At 45.8% G+C, this 17,599-nt stretch overlaps 1 protein-coding gene across 7 annotated transcripts in view; it reads left to right on the forward strand.

The window, feature by feature from the left end:
• The window catches only part of LOC116424576 (very long chain fatty acid elongase AAEL008004), a 58,713-nt gene that overhangs the window by 30,493 nt on the left and 10,621 nt on the right, over positions 1-17,599 (forward strand). For all 7 annotated transcript variants that reach the window (XM_031971148.2, XM_031971150.2, XM_031971149.2 and 4 more), the window contains one exon: positions 11,447-11,637. In XM_031971148.2, the coding sequence (XP_031827008.1) occupies positions 11,447-11,637 (191 nt within the window). The remainder of the gene's footprint in view (positions 1-11,446; positions 11,638-17,599) is intronic.

Here is a 17,599-nt window from a genome sequence, read left to right on the forward strand (position 1 = left end):
GTTACTTATTCCATTAACACGTCGAATGCCGCACGATTTCATGGTACAGAATACTTAAAATGGAAGAAATATAATATTAAATCATTCGATTGAGTTGCATTGTTCGTCTAGCTGAATGTCACCACATTAGTTAGCATTATTTATAATATAGAAATGTTTTCCAATAGTCATGGTTTAATCGAGTGAACTATAGTAACTCGATTTGGTTGGAGGGTCACCGGTGACCCTCGTGGCATTCAACGTGCTAAAATGATACATTGTACGAAACGCTCGAAATTCTCGCGGCAACGTGTCAAGGGGACTCGAATTGACCGGCCCTTCTTCTCCTTTTTTCTCCGGCGTCGTTCCCGTGCACTGATTATCGATCTAATATACCGGCAACGCGAGCCAGCAGCCCGTGCGTTTTCACGCTAATCGCGTCCCGTGTAGACGAACGGCCGCGCTCGCCGCGAGAGAGAGAGATGCCTGATTACACCGAGGCTGCTGCATCACTGGAATCCGTTCTTGCATTTACTTCCCGACGGTCATTCGGTGAACGCGTTCACCGCCGCGGAAAATCCTCCCGGTCGTGTCCAGGAGAGCCGTGGAAAAGAGGTCAAACCGTTACATCGGGACGCTCGATAATATCGGCGAAATTTTCTTCTTCGTGCTTTCGTTTCGTCCCCGACCCGTTCACGGTACGCGCTCGGCAAAGATGGGGCAGCGTTTAGTGTCCTAGAGAACGATCAACTTCGCTGGCGACCATTTCATTGACCGGTCGCTGCACTTAGAGGATCTTTATGCGTTCCTGTTATTCCCCGTTGCACGAATTGTGTCGGAAATATCAGGTCATCCTATCGGTTACGTTCTTTTATGATAACTTCTGGGAAATTAACGCTAGATCCACTCGTCAATTTCATGGATATTGAATGTTTTAAACGTTAGTAAGTTTCAGTCGATTCTGATTCGTGCAGTTATGCGAATACGCGTTGAAATTCTCTGGTTTTGAAGATACAATTTTCAAGATTTGTAGAACGTAGTGTTCTAACAGTAAAATAGTATAGAATAGATGTATGGAAATCTAGTGTTCATATTAACTTCTCTTGACTATCTTTGTCTATGACCTTCCCTCACTTTCCGATGAATATTTCAATGTCTCTTTCGTGAAGTTTCTGTGGTTCTCCGTTGGAACTTACATAAGGAACGATATTATTTATAGAATGATGTATGGCAAGAGCGAAGGTTATTTGAAAGTTCGTTTCACCGAAAATCAGAATCGATTGAAAAGTCAAACGAAGATCAAATAGAATTCCGTGCAACTTCGATGTAGATCCCGTCGAGGAAAGTTTCCCTTGCGTAAAGAGCGGTAGATTGTTTATCGTTGTTCGGCGTGTATTCGCGGGACCTCGGGTTTCAAAGTATTTGTGGAGGGTTTGCCTGTGTCCCGCGAGGGTTCGTTTTTATTTATACATAGTGTTTTTATTCTAGGGTGAACACGTGTAAAAGTTTCAACGCTCGCCGCGTACACGTGCGTGAGTTAATCTTGAAACATGCCCGTAGAATCGGGCAACCCTTTCAGTTGGCGTTTGATTGTCTCTCGAATGGCAATTAACACTAGAACTACTAGATTTTTTTGTTTAGCAATTATCGATATCTTGGAAGCATTGAACATTCGAAATGATTTTGAAAATAACCAGTATCATTTGAGTACTATAATAAGTATCTGAAGAAACTGAAAATAATCTATTGTTACAATTTTTATAGGAATTACATATTAATCGCATTAAATGCGTTCACACTCGATAATACTCCTCGTTGCGAACACTCGTTATTTTCTGATAAAGTATTCATACTATTTGCCAGCAAACTACTTCGAAAAACGATTTCGTCTCTACGTTTCGCGTGCTCAAAGTATCCGAAACTCAATACTGAATTTTTAATTGCACAATTATGCTGCGTCGAAGCAAATGGCGGCCGAGAGTCTCTCGAGTGCAGAAGGTTAGAGAGTCGAGAGGGTTTTCCAGCAGCCGTTCGAACGAATCGACCGAATCGTCCGATCGGACAACTTCAAAATCCAGCCCCCGTATGGTAATTCCCCGTGAAAATATTCAGTTCCGTGGAAACAGGACGGGTCACGATATGTCACTGATACTAAAATCTCAGCTCGTAAATCATCCGTCGGACACTTTATCGCCTGTTCGGCTCATTATCATTCCCGGCAAAAAGTGCAGCCTGCTCGAGAAAGGTGGCGTTTTTTTCTGTCAATGCCCGGGTACACGTAGTCGTCTGGCATTCCTAAAAATACTAAGGTAGTTTACTACCGTAAACCCGTGAAAACAACTATGTTTTTCAACGAATTCCTTGCCGATCGGCCGGTTGACGTCAAGGGGTGATGTTACGAACGATCGGATCATTCATTGATTTTTTCGGGCTTATCCTTTATGCAGTCTAACCAGTCAAATTTCCGAAAACACTTTCAGCGCAAACACGCGCTGATTGAAAATTCAAATTAGTTGATAAATCCGCGAAACACGTAAATGTCGGTTTCGCATTCTACGAGGTCGGAGATAACAAAATAACATTTCTGAGATTCCCCAAAATCTCTTTCTCGTTCTCGATAATCTCGTTCTCCGTAACACGGACGAATATTTAATAACAAGTCTTTCCAGATTCCTTACAATTGTTTCCTCCGTCCCGAAAACAGAGACAACGTGAAAACGCCGACGGTGTCTCTCCTCTGTTCCTCCCTCTCCGTGCTCTCGTCGCAGGGGGTAGCAAAAGCGCGACCGTGCGGATGCGAGGCGCAGGGCTAATTTACCGGAAGCTGGCCTGGCCAACCGAGTTCCGAACGAGCCGGACGCGTCTTGCCGCGTAGGGCTGCGGCGAAGAAAAAAAACTGGCCGAGAAATTTATCCAAGCTGACGGGCAACCGGCCAGGCAGGAAGGCGAATTTTCCACGGCGGAGGCTCGCTCCTCGGCCTTCTCTTTTTCTCCTGCGGCCTCGCCTAATCGAATCGCCCGCTCGCTCGTCCGTCCCTCGTTTTGGCCGCGTTTCGTTCTGTCGGAATTAGCTCTCGTGTCTCTGTGTGGCTCCTACGAAGTACCCTTTATCGCTCCGAATATTCTCCATGACTCTGTCAGCTTGTAGATTAACTTCTATTTCTGGCATTAAACATCTTCAGCTTAAGACTCGACGTGTTTAGACGACATTTTTCAGCGAAGAATTCAACTTCTTCCGCTTAGAAAAGTAAAGAACTCTGAATTGCGAGGTATCAACCAGTTAACTGTGGAGTTCAGTTGGACAAACCTCTGGCTCTGCGCGCAATAAAATCGGAAAATGGAGCGTGTACTCGTCGGACGCAGGACGAATGCTAGAGTATATTTTAATGAGAGATCGAAGCGAAACAAAGAATTACATGTTTACGTGAATAAATAAAGAATCCATCGCTGAAAGGATTAGTATCGTGTCACGGTTAACTGGTTAAATATCGATTTCTAAATTTCAAAATCATCTAGCTATTAAATTTGTGAATCCGCAAATTCACTCGTGAATTTTTTAACGACCCCCATTCGATTACCAAATTATAAATGTTCCGTAGCGCCGAGGAACCCATACGCGGTCATCCGTCGCACCGTCGCCGAAATTGATCGTACGTTCAGGTGGGGCAACAGGTGGGGCGAATTTTAGCCCCGAAAAGAGCGGGAGCTCGTAACAAATTGAATTTGCATTTAGTGGTCGTAAACCATCTAAGCCCGAACCTGATAACCTTCTCTGCGCGTGTGCGAGCGCCGTGTAGCCGGTCATCGATCACGATTCACGTGGAAACGAGATTTCGGCTCCTCGCGTCGGTCGTTGCACTCCCGACTGTCCTTTGTCCTCCATTCGCGCGTGTTAGCGCAACGTTCATGAATGAAAATCATCGGCGGAGATCACCATTTGCAAGTTAAAAAGGAACGTGCACTCCATTCCTCAGGCTACTTATTTTAATCGCGAAACTGGGTGAAGGTTGCTCGCAGCGAGCCGAGCCGACCGGTGATTTAATCGAAATTAAGTCCGGTTAGCGATCTCACGCGCCTCTAAGCTCGTCCCTTTCGACGTTGAACTTTTAATTAAACTCCCCGAAGGCTGTTCCGAGCGAGACACCTCCGAAGCAACTGTTGTTCAACTTCGCCAGACGGAATTCGCCCGGGATCGTCCGTCGAGCGCGCGAGAAACAGTCGGAGAGGAAAAGATTCCTAGGAAAGTTACGCGCGAGGCGTGCATACGCTTCGTCGAATAAATACGACGACAGAACTGACAATTCGCGTGACCGTTTATCGATGAATTCTTTTCGCTGCGAAACGCGCACGCGAGCTCGCATTGTGCATGAACGCGGCGTGAAGAAATCTGAGACCGTGCACTTATCGCGGACGCAATCTCGACCGTACCAATGGCCGCCGCGCTGCGGATAACAGCTGTGTAACTGCGAATTACCGTACGATAACCAGCGAATTGCTTTATCACGCATCTCGAGAATCTGCGGCGACCACGTTGACGCACAGATTTTCCCCCTGCCGTTTTGTCGAAAGAAACTTCCTAAGGGTTTCTAATTTCCATTCTAATTTCGTTTCAAACTTTCCGCGATTTATGTTCGATTCTCCGAGATCTTTGTTCGATGATTTCCATTTGTTGATTAGTAAAGTGCTAAATTCTCAAGATTAAGTTAGCTGTGTTAACTGACTATTAACTTTTATGTAAATTCCTTAAAATAATAGTCATTCATAATTCTCAAGCAACTGTTCTAAGTGTACTTAAACAATTTATCTTCAGTGACTTGCAGAACTAACGAGACACGCGTGTAACATCGATTACACAAACATTTCATACGCTGTCTATTCATTAGCATCGAACTCAATGTTTTCCAAACAAAATTTCACTCGTTATTTTTATCGTTCACCCGTTATTCGGCTAAGCCGTTTCGAGCGGTGTCCGGCGATATGGCGAAGAAATATTACGTCGTAAATGTTAGACGTGAGCGTACGCAATCAGCGGTCCGATTCGTTAATCATTTCCCAATGACACAATGGGATCGCGGTGACCGCTCTTGGGCAGTCCTTTATTATGCGAGTCCGGTTTTAATGCATTCGGGGAGCGATCTTACGTTATCGGCGAGCAAGAGAGACCTGGGTCAAAAGCAACGATTTGACCTTGGATCACGATTACGCAAAAAACCATCGCACTCACGGCGAGATTCTTAGACCGAAATCTTACGCAATTATCTGGCATTATTAAGCCACAACAGTCCCATTTTATAAGAATCAATATCCGAATGATTAATGAAAAACGGAGAAAGTGTTACAACCGTCCTCACGCTTTCAGACGTCGATTACAAATCCTTGCTAACGATGACCTTAAAATTGTTAGGCAACGATCTGTGTAACATCCAGAGAATCAAGTTGAAGATTAACAAAAAAAATCACTCATCTATACAAAGAATATTTATTCCTCACTTCTCAAGCATTAAAAGGAAGTAGCTATCGGAATATTTATTCTCTCGTAATAAAGGCGAATAGTATAAGAAATAATTATCACATTATCCAGCTGCTCCTGTTACTAAATATTTTTCACAGGTTGCTTAGTTCCCGAGCAATTTGTAAGTTCCGGTCACCGGCGACAATCGCGGTCAACGTGTTAATTGCATACGTACATTATTCGAGCCCGAGCGCATACACGCCAAAGATAATGTCGCATCACATGCCCAGAATCTGCGGCGGTGGAGACAATAGATTTTGAATAATTTACGATGCGACTCTCCCGCCGCGTTACTTCTGACCCCGTCCTTCTTACCTCGGCCGCAACACGGCCTAAATTAATTAATAAATTCGCCTCGTAACCGCCTTCCCGCGCCGGAAAGGTGGAACTTTGATACCTGCGCGTGACAGGTGCCGTGATGCGGCGCGTGCATCCGCGATTGCATTATTGCACAACACGGCCGAGCGCGGACCAAAGCGTGCCGCTTCTAAATCGCGTGCCGATTGCTCCACTTCTCGCCTCTTCTAATAACACCGGCTTACGAAACGCTCGAACCCCCGACGGTCCATTTGTTCATTATCCTTCTGACTTCTTTCCTTTTTTCCGTTCTTTGATCTCGGAATGTCACCTTGCTCTCGCCTGTCTCGTTGTGACGTCATTTCTCCGTGCACCGCGATCAACGTGCCATCCCGAGACGCGACGCGACGTTAAATTGCGGCCTGTCGACGGTCAACTGCGCGTGAAAATGCGCGTCTTTGACGGAGATCATCCTTCGTTCGACGAGAGGTTGCCTTGTCGCGATACCCGGGAAACTAACGAACTTCCGAAGCGAAGGGGTTGACGCAGATGAAAGTTGCCGATCGTTTGAGATCGGCAGATCTGTTCCATTCATGCTTCTTTTTGCCGGAGTTCCTGAAACAGACAGAAAATGATAGCACGCTTTCGAAACGACGATGTCCATCTTTTCTACCGAAAGAAACCGCAACTCTTCGTAGTCTCGTATGAGAAACGACGATCGAGATCGCCGGGAAATTAATTAAACACATGAGAACCCGACGTTAGCGTGCACGTATATCGCGCCGCCGTTTTATCCGGGGCTGCGAGCGCTCGCGAAGATTTTAAGCGAATGCATCGGGTCCATCTGCGCCGACACGCTCGCCGCCACTTGCCGCTCGTTCGGCGCGCGTTAAACGCTAGGATCGATGGGCCGTCGCGCTGTAATTGCATAGAAACACGGTTCCCCGCTTTTTTCCCTCTCGCCGGCGCGTTTCCCGCGTTTCGGGAAGTTACTCGAACGCCTCGTTTCGAACAGCTCCGCGTCGCAGGCGACCTTTTAATATTCATCGGCACGCATAATCGCCGTCCGGCACAATCGGTTTCCAGCAATGATGCATTCAGCGGGCGAGTTTCATCGGCTTCGTTCACAAATCGAGATTATTGTTTATTTGCGCTGGTTTCTTCGAGAATCGATCACGATGAATACGATTATAATTCGATTTGCAAGTCGCAACTTCCGGAGAATCGCATTGCATCGCGATGAAATGAATTTCTTGAAGAAACGAGAAACAGATCGGTAATGAAACGAGAAACGGAAAGGGATAACGGTGAATAAGACAATTGTGCGCATCGGTCACGGATAAAAACAAACAAACAGCCTTACCCGTCGTCCGTTGTCAATCGGACGATGCAACCGCGGCGGCGATTACGCGATTATCTTGCGCATCGAGGCGAGCGAAACTCAGACGGACCGTTTCGTCGCGGCAAGGACGATGCGTCGCCGCGCGGTAAACTTTCAAATTCGAGATTGGAATTTCAAATATCCGCCTATTTAGCGACATTAAAAATATCCGAGGCCCGAGTGACTCACGCCGTTCACGGCCGGGAACCACTTCTCGTCTCGCCTCGCCGTTCCGAGCCGCGAAATTGTAATCGGCGTCGTGAAAACGAAATAATGAATTACAGCCGTGCCACTTAAAAATTCACCGTTCGTCAATTGCAGTCGTTCAACTTCTCTCGGCACAGTGCCTGTGAACGCCAGTTTTCCGAACTCGATAACTTCGGAAGTACGAGTGGCACAGACGAAAGTTGTAGAGCTGAACATTCGGCGGTTAGATTTTTGTTTGCGTTACGGGGATATCGTGAAGTTTCTTCGATGACAATGCACGTTACGCGTTTCGATTCCAGCGTTAGGCAAACAGAGAACTGTGCGCCGTCTGTGGTTTTCGTGTCGACAATTTTCTCGTCCCGAATAGGATGAAAGGCAAGTGTCCGTAAATGTAAATACGCGACCGGTTAAATGACCGGTTTTAAAATTCGCTGAAAGATCCTGTGTTCTGCGTCCATTTCACTGCACAACAGTTCTTATATTTGTCTTTCCCTCTGTTCTGTTCTCGCTAAGAGAAACGTCCCCTTTATTTGTTTACTTTTGTTTGATAAACAGTTATTTGAACGGTGGGAATAGGTACGTTCAGTATAGGTGCGTTTATCGGCGAAATTCCGAATCGATCGATCGGCGTTCCGCTCGTCCCGATCGCGAGAGGAAAGATAACCCACGCACCGGTCTTTTCGGTGTTTTCGGTGAGCAGCTCGCGCGATTAGTTTCTTTCGTACTTATCGAAGTGTGGCGGTGAATTTTCTCCTCTTTCTTGTGCAATCGATAATCCGATTTCACGCGTCGGTTCCCCGTTGGCGAAGCTGGGTCATCGATTAATTAATATTATTACTTTCGAGCCCCCTTGTTTAATAACGAGTCGGTCCTCCGGTGATTCGTTTCGCGCTGAATTCAACGTATCGGGGAACGGACAGCTTCGGTTAACCAATTGCCGTCCAGCAGCTCGGCTGGTCAACGTTCTCGCGTGAAATATTCCCGAGGGAAGCAATCTTCGAGGGAAAACTATTTCTGGAACTATCGCTCGAATGTTTTTCTCCCTTTCATTTTTAAATTGACGCTCGTATCACGAGTGTCGCCTACAATGGAATAATGAATCAGTTTAGATTGGACGAGGACTATAAGTAAACTGTCGGGTACAATAGATTGTCACGTAACGAACGACTGCATTAACTTGTTTTATAAATATTGTCATGGAGATTGAGATCCGACCTTTTTAACTGATTCTAATTTTACCCAATCCATAGATGGATGTCATTGCCAATTGTACTGCTAACAACGATTCTCAGCACTGTACAGTGGTTGTTTATCAAAGTGAAACCTTGCTTCGTTCATCCAAAACTTGAGATGATTTTCAACGAACTCTCAAGATTTCCGCTGATATCTCGAACGAAGTATTCCATTGAAATTGGTTCGGCCGGTTACTTTCGATAAGTTGGTCGCGCTGCCCGCTCGAATTGGAATATTCCACGTTTTCCCTTCATTTCCGTTTTGTTTTTAACGAGCAGCTTCGAATATCTCGGTATCGGAATAATTATCCCGTGCTCCATTCGTTCTACCAGCCGCCGCCATGGTCGCGCGTTGGCCATTGTTCTCCGGCCGGAGTCGATGCTCCTAATGACGCCATTGTCGCGGCGAACAGTGCCGAAGAAAGTAAACAACGGAAGGAGATCAGCCTGAAATGCATTGCCGCTCGAAGTTTCAAGTGTCCGCGTTTCGCGGCGTTGGCAATTTTTTAGCAGGCTGGCATGGGGAACATTCCGGCGGGCTCTTAACTTATTCATCGCACACCTCGCGTGCTCTTTATTCGGGACGAACGAACGATAAACGCGAGAATCCTACGAGTTATCCGATATACTCCGAGTATTATGGGTTTTTTCCGAATTTATAGTCAGTTTAAGCTTCTAATTACCACGAGTTGCTTGTCTGTTGACACTAAAACTACCAGACGGTTGAAAATGACCGATTACAAGATCCTTATTTCGCCATTATTACGATAACGATGCTTTCGCAAGAAATTTCAAATAAATTCCTGCGTTTGTGCAAGTGCAGCAGGAAGCTCTTCGAATCTCGAAATATCTGCTTTCCCAATTTTCTAACAAATTATAAGTATTCTTCTTAAAGTTTGATTAAGTCTGTGATCTATTATTTCTCTATTTTTCTCGCTGCTCTCATTCCCTAATGAGTGTTCAACCTTAACCACGATGTACTTTGCGAATCGGTTCGTAAAAGAGTCGTCTCATTCATTCCTCCCGTGTCTGTTACAACTCGAAGAAATTAGTGAGTCGTATATAGTCCACGGATAGACCGTCCCCACTCTGCTAGACACATCATCCATTTTTTCCCAATACGTGCCAAACCGTTCAGTCGTCTGTTAAAGAGAGTGTCGCGTTGCTTTGCTCTTCGCCTAAGAATAATCGCGCTGCAAAGAGGTTAACGAACCGGGAAGGTTGTACCTTATTGTCGCGTAATCACAGGAATATCGTCGCTACCTCGTGCCGCGACAGCGATGCGTAAAATCGTGGAAAAAAAGGAAACGGTAAAAAGAAACACGAGAAAACGATCTAGGCTGAGCTCTTGCCTACGGACGAGCCCGATCGTTTCAAAAGAACTAGCAAAAATAAAACAACCAATCAACTTCTACACAAGTGTCACTAGAATTCGAAGAAAATTTACAAGTCAGTCATTAGCCTGTAAACGGTTCATTCAAGGAAACAACCTTCTTGACCCCCTAAAACATACTTAAATATCCATACTACTACTATAGAAAAACTATAATATTAAATCATTTGATTGAATTGCATTATTATTGCAGGTTCATCTAGCTGAATGTCACCACATTAGTTAGCATTATTTATAATATAGAAATGTTTCCAAATAATCATGATTTTATTGAGTCAACTATAGTAATTCGATTTGGTTGGGGGTCACCGGTGACCCCCATGGCATTCAATGTATTACAGTATCATATCCATCTCTTATCAAAATTAGAGTACCTTATTCCTCGAAAAGTGCAGCACCTGCCATTATTCATACAGATAAACGAATCGAGCTTACAATTTCCCACGAGACCCTCACGATTACACCACCGGTGAAATGCAAATCTCGAAACAGTCGATTTCAGTGTCTACCCCTGAAGTGTCCCAATCGATCATGTCGAACTTTAACCCGCGATACTCTTTAACCGCGCTCACCTTTCGCGTTCCGGTTAGCGATCGCCGTCTGCCGGTGATCCGATAATTAAACCGCGGTTCGAACACGATCACCGCGACAAGGACAAGGGGCGCGGGCGGCGAAGTTTAATTAGCGAGTAACCGTGGATGAAGTGGCCGGCCTCGCTCGCGGGTTCGCTCGCTCGGCAGAGTGAATTTTCGCGAGGTGATACGCCGCCGCGCCGGGATTTCCATCTCGGCTCGCGGAATCTTTCATTTGCGGGGGCCGGCTAGACTTTAATGCGGCTTTCGAAACGGAGCCGCCGCCGTCGTCGTTGCCCCTTCTAATTTCGAGATAACCCCCTCGATTGCGCGCGGTTTCCTAACGACCCGCCATTGAACGCGATATTAATCAGCCCCGCCGCGGATCCGACGGATTCACCCGGCCTCCTACTGGTTCTCACGGACTGATAGACGAGAACGGAAGAATTTAGGCTACGCGTCACCCACCCTTTTTTTTCTTTTTCTTTTTCCTCTCTAGCGGAGTAATTTAAAAAATCGTAATTCGTCTCATTCTTTTCGAGAACACGAAATTTCGAGGGAAGACACACCGAGGGGATCTTCTGGTCCCATTTCTCCCCTGTTTTCCCTTTTGTTCCTTTTAGCTTGTCTTTTAAGCGAACCACCCTCTAGCCTCTGGTCTCGAGAAACGAGAAATCTGCTAGCCGGAAGACACCGAACGAATCCTCGAGGCTCCTTCCAGCTCTCTCTCTCTCTCTCTCTCTCTCTCTTATTTCTTTCCTCTGTCTCTTGTCTGTCTTATTTTTGCTTGTTTGTCTTTTTTTTACGTGAAACATACCCCCGCCCCTCTGCGTGACCCCGCGCACGTTCTAACGGACTGTGTTCTGATTCTAGATCCCAGGGTGAAGAATTGGGCGATGATGAGCAGTCCTTTCCCGACGGTGGCGATATGCCTCGGTTACGCTTATTTCAGCAGGGTTTTGGGACCGAGGTTAATGGAAAACAAAAAACCCTTCACCCTCCGACAAATCCTGATAGTGTACAACTTCCTTCAAACTATATTCTCCACATGGATCTTCTACGAGGTGCGTCTGATTTTCTATTTTTCTCTGCGCTCCGTTTCCGCTGGTCGCGCGACGCGTTTCTCGGCGCCTCGACGCGCCGGACTCCTCGCGGTCGAGGCGTTTTGTTTGTTTACGCCGATTCGACTACGGGACTGGAGATCTAACTGCGCTAATTCTCGAAGATCGAGTTATTTAACGCATTCCGGAGCAGCGGCGCTCAACTCGGCTTCGAGACGCTCGTCCGTTCCCAGCGATGAACGGTCAATTTTGCCGGTCGCTTTGGAATTTCGAATATCTGTTTCGGCTCGTCTCGCGGAAGAATGCTCGCCTCGCCGGGAACGGGGAAGCCGGCGATCAACGACATGCGCCCGTACGCGAAATCGGTTGTCCATTATTTAATTAGCCTTTCGTTCGACCCGTTCACTTCCGCGCTGCGTTCACTTTGACGCGCCGGCTCGCGAACAACAAATGCTACTTGATTTCCTTTTTGCAGTAGACTCTCGCGAAAGCTATGAAATCGAAACAATCGGCGAATGATCGATATGTTCTGTTTACCGAGCAAACAGCGACGCGAATTTCAGCGAATTGAAAAACAGTATCCCCTTTGAGCGAAATCAGAAAATCGCGCAATATCGTTCCTCTGAAATTCTCTAACTTCTCGATTGAACATAGAATCCTTTTTTATTTAGCAAATTATCTGCGCCTGCAATGCCGCTATGATAATAAAATCTAATTGTCAAACATAACGAACATACGCTCGAGAGAATCAAAGAATCGCTGCGTTGCAATCGAAAACATAGCCGCTTTCGCACTACTATAGCTCCGCAATAAAAAGTCGTACGACATTCCGCCTGTGCTCATTATGAACCGTGAAGCTTCTACTTTCGCCTGCTATAAACCATTTTTTACTGCCTCGTTTTTGCCTTACGTAACACGTGAGAAAGTAAACACACTTCTTCGTTCCCAAAAATCGAACGCTTGTCGCTCAAAGCGTGAACGCTGGATTTCTAGACATCATTTGATGAACGTAAGCATCGATTTCCATCGATGTAAACGTCTAATTTCGAAGATCTAATAGAAAGAACATCGATCTATCCGCGGATCATAGAATAAAGTAGAATAAACGTCCGAATTTAGAAAAGAATCGTCGCGATGAGCTCGGTTGCGAAAGAAATCGCGAAACGAGGGGTGAACGCACCAGAAACCACGGTGTTTCGTGTAGCCGCGCACCCTTTACTTCCGGCGATTTCTACGGTGACATAGAAAACAGGCGTAAGACCGTGGCCCGCTCGAGCCGTACGAAATAATCCCATTCCGACGTGTACCGACGATCCCGTCCAGAATAATTAATAGCCGGCCTCGGACGCGACACGCGGCTCTCTGCGTCCCTTATTCGTGAAAGTTATCGCCTGCCGGCTACGATCCGTCGATTCGTGGGTTGCATAAGCCGCTGACTTCGGTGTCAGTCAATGGAATTCGTCGCGCGGACGAAATACTCTCGCGACTCGCGACCGAGAAACCGCAGACTGCTGAACGCTCTGTATTTTAACCCTTTCAACGCGAACGTCGCCTCGTTTCGTGTCTGCACCGAAATATTGCGTACGAATAATTAATTACGAATACCTCCTCTTGCTCTCTTTCGCTGCGAGCTGATTTTAATGTCAATAATTGCGAGGAAAGAAATTCATTCGTTGCGAGCACTGTTTTGAAAGTAGAATGATAATCGAGTATTCTTTCACTTTTCCTTGTGAATATGAAGTTTGACGTTAACGATCTATGGTAACAAAAGATACTGGTTTTCCTTTTCTGATATTTGTACGTTGGATATAGAATTTCACTTTTTATTCACAGTAGAAACTATCCGTTTGAGAAACGATTAAATGTATCGATCTAGGTGTAGATGTCTAAATTCGAATATAAGCGAAACTTCGATGAACATGTCTCTTCTCGTAATTTTCACGGGGAATTTCGGAATAGTCATTCTTACTCGTCGGTTCCAGTGTAAAAGGTATCGTTCGCGAAAAGTTGATGACGCCACAACAATTTAACGATAATTCGCTTTTAGACGTGACAGGTTCGCGCCGCTAGCGTCCGCCTTAGGAGAAACGTGTGATTCATCGGGTAAATGTATTATTCATTGGAACAAGTTTAATTGGTACAGAATTAGTACACAGTATACGACACTTGGCAACTAAATCGAGAACGTATATCGAATCTTATGGACATATAACGCGCGTTAGCAACCGCTTTATTATCGTCTCGAGTCCGCTCGTTCCTTTCGTTACCTGTCAACGTCTCGTTCGCGCAATCCGTTTGTATTCTTAAGAATTTCACATACGCGAGAGGCCCAAGAAATCATTGACAACTCAGAAATACTACAAAATTCAATGAACTCAAAGGTTTAATAAAAATCTATAAAAATCCCATCAAATAGAAACCTCCCAGAAAGAATCCAATTTCTAAACCAGTTGCCGAAAATCCTATAAACAATCGCAGACACGAATTCTCCCAACTTCGCATTATCTGAAACGTATTTAACACCTAATTGATGAATAGAGAATCAGTAGAAATTCCTACTGAACGTCGATCTTCGAAAGTTACGAACGAAAAACAGGAAACTGCGTAGATATCAGCGATCCGTTCGCAGAGCGAAACGTTGCGCAACCTGCCCAGAAATTCGGCGGCGTATGGAAATTTCAAACTCGACCCGAGTGTAAAAATGTTAATTGAATTTCGTAAGATTCGTAGTCGTGGTTCCGTTAGATTCCGGACAGATCGCGGTTTCCAGAGCCACGAAAACGGATCCTGAGCACAGCAGAAGTCGGCGCGTTCCGGTTGCTCGGCGGACTAGGGGTCAAGAATGCGCGTGCGTATTCAATCAAATACCGATCGTATTTGGTTTGCGCTTAGTATGTCGCGTGCACGCCCGTGTACAGTTATTCCGTGAGAATCGTGCTCACGTACTTAGGGACCGCCGTCGCTCGTAACTTTCTACGCGTTTTTCGTCGGTCGGATTATTATTTCGCTGCCGATCGCGATCGGCTTTTCGGTGATCCAGCGTGAAAATTAAACGCCTCGGCGTCATCGCGAGATTTTTACAGCGAAATCGACCGTCGAGATTCGAGCCGCCGCTTTTAACGATAGAACTATCGAACGTTCAGAGTTCTTAGCATTTCCTTCGCAGAGATTTATTCTACACTTTATTCTATCGTAGAAGACAATTTGTTTATATAGATCGCGGGAATCAAGAACAGAGAATTATAGCGTGTATTCGCGAAATCGCATTTATCAAATCTTTTCTGATTTAAAAACCAATCGTATTACATACAAGACAACCGATTTCACGTCAGCCTGTATCTTTTCAGTAATTGTAAGAAGATAGATTAAGGATGACGTTGATCCGTCTAATTAGTTCTAGTAATAAGACGAAGGCCAAAGGTTTTAGTACATTCCGAGCGTGGTATTACGTAGACGTTGATTTGCTGCGGACGCCTTGCGACACGCATTATCGTTTTAATGATGGATGTTTAGGTATTCGATCGAACCCTTCTAGCTAGGTAATGCGCTCATAAATACATGTACAAGGGACTTAATGGAACAGAACACACTGAGCGATTCATGGCTCCGGAGCCATATTGCGAATAGCCCTAACGGCAGGGATCCGGAACAGCTGGGGACTCGCGTGTCGCTCTGCGGATCGAATAATTCAGAGGCTGCGCAGCCCGCGAGTGTCTGGATCGGTCGAGTCAACAAGTGTTTAATTACTTGATATTCATGAGCGTAAAAGTATCAAATAAGAGAAAAAATATTTAATAGCGAGGCTCAGCTCTTGAAGATACATTATGTAGTCGATTGTAAGGTATCCGATCGATTCCGATACGATCGAAGCTATTTTCGTGCGTCGCGAACGTCAGAAATATTTCGTGGGCATTGCCGGGAAGCCTGGATTCTAGAGCTGAGACCGAAGGACGCGGTTAATTAAATTAGAGAGCCCGAGATATATACGCGATCCTTGGAATCCGAAGATCCCGCAAGAAACGCGAGGTAAACCTCGAGGTCTTCTTAAAATTGGAACCGATGACACCATCGACGTAACACCTGGAAGGAAAAGACGAGTATTCGGAAATTCATAATTGCGCCTCGTGTTTGTTGCCAAAAATAGAAAGATCCCAGGATTTATTTATAACTCCGATGGCATTGAATATTGATTGGACGATAACTTAACGCGAACGTGTCGCTCGTTCCGGAATAGCTTTTTTTAGAAGCGATAAACAACGAGAAGGGACGAGCTGGGAATTCGGTGGTCGATGAATCGGCTGGAATTTCGGAAAGATAAATTCGTACGGTATTTGAATATTTTATGCGAAATCGATCCGCTCCCCGGCTTGACCATCCAATTATTGAAATCGTGAAACACGGAACGAGCACGTGCTCGACTAAGGTAAACGTCCCGGTAATACGCTCCTCTCGCCAACTAGTTGCTTCTGTCATTTGGTTAGATTCTGCAAATAAACATTTCGAATCGAATTTATTCCATTCTTTCATTTCATTCGTTATCTATTATTCATGTAACGTTAAGAGTTAAAAAGATAACAGATGTTTTTAAGAAATTATTAAAGATCTACCAATACGCAAACTGAATGAAACCAACTAAAGTCCCAATAGATGCACTCCTCGAGTTTCCATAGACGAATTTCAAAATTTAATTGTTCGCTAGTGTTAGCGTTGAATCCGTGTATCCACGTGGAAAGAGCAAAGGTTCGTTTACCCGTGGGTACCGACGGTATCAGCCGATTCGACGTGTTCGCATTCGGCCGGGAATAAGGTCTGCAAACCGAGTGAATCGTAAATCTCCGTGCCAGCGTGGTACAACAATGAATCTTCGGACATATTCATGAACGACGGCGACGTTTCCGACATCCCGGTTTTCTGTCGGCCATGTAAACGGGTCTAATAGAATTCAAATGAAATTTGCGAACGCAGCATGACGCCGTTCGCCGCCCGACTCCGGGTAACTGCGATCGATGCGACGTCGCAGCGTCTTTTATCAGCTCGCGCGGCGTCTCCTCGCGAAATTAGCCAAGCACGCTGTATCGCGGCGCTTCCGCGTCGAGCGGTTCGCTCTTAAGGTGTAGGGTCGTCGACGGTGTCCCTAGACGCGGTTAAAAGAATGCAACGCTGCCGAACAACGGCTTTTCCCTCGAACTTCGGGCTCTCCGCCTCGTTTCACTTCTGACGGAGTTTCTTTTCCGAGAGATTTATCGCCGTCGCCCGTGTCGCGGTTGTTACAGTTCCATCTTTGAATACCGATGACGCTCTGCGCAATGAAATTGTCTATCCTCCATTCTTCCTATAGAACTTGCAAAAGCGCAATCTAAAATTCAATCGACCTGTTCTACAGTTCGTGTGTTATGAAATCAACTTACAGTTCCTCGAAGTATCTTTTCAATTGCGATAAAAGGAATCGGTAACGGTTCAGTCTGACCCGTTCGATGGTTCCAGCGTTAGACGTCGATCGAGATCGGGTCGATTGTTTGGGAACTTATTTGAACGATCGTGTACGATAACGTTGCTGCGCAGAAATTCTATCGCACATCTGTTTGTTGATCGACCGATCTCACGGTCGCCGAAATTCACGAGCCACGAGACAGAGGAGTGTCCGGTTATCAAGAAACTGGCGTCAATTCAGAAGCACGCTGCGTTCGCCGGTTAATCGACTAATCGCGTCGGTCTTCCGGAACGCGTGACCGAAATCTGGCCAATGACAAGGATTATCTGTCGAACAATGAGTCACGAATGACGCCGATTTCGATAGCTCGTTTATCAGCGCGCGCGCAGACGGTTCCACGGACAATTTCCGATTGATAAGCGCGAGCCGCGGATTCTTTGACGCGGCGAACCGTCGAGATTACGCGCGCCGTCGTTTTCTCGAATTAAACGGCGTCTCGGGGGATCGATAATCGCTCGCCGACGCGAGCGATCG

Source organism: Nomia melanderi, chromosome 5 (assembly GCF_051020985.1).
Source record: "Nomia melanderi isolate GNS246 chromosome 5, iyNomMela1, whole genome shotgun sequence".
NCBI lineage: Eukaryota > Metazoa > Arthropoda > Insecta > Hymenoptera > Halictidae > Nomia > Nomia melanderi.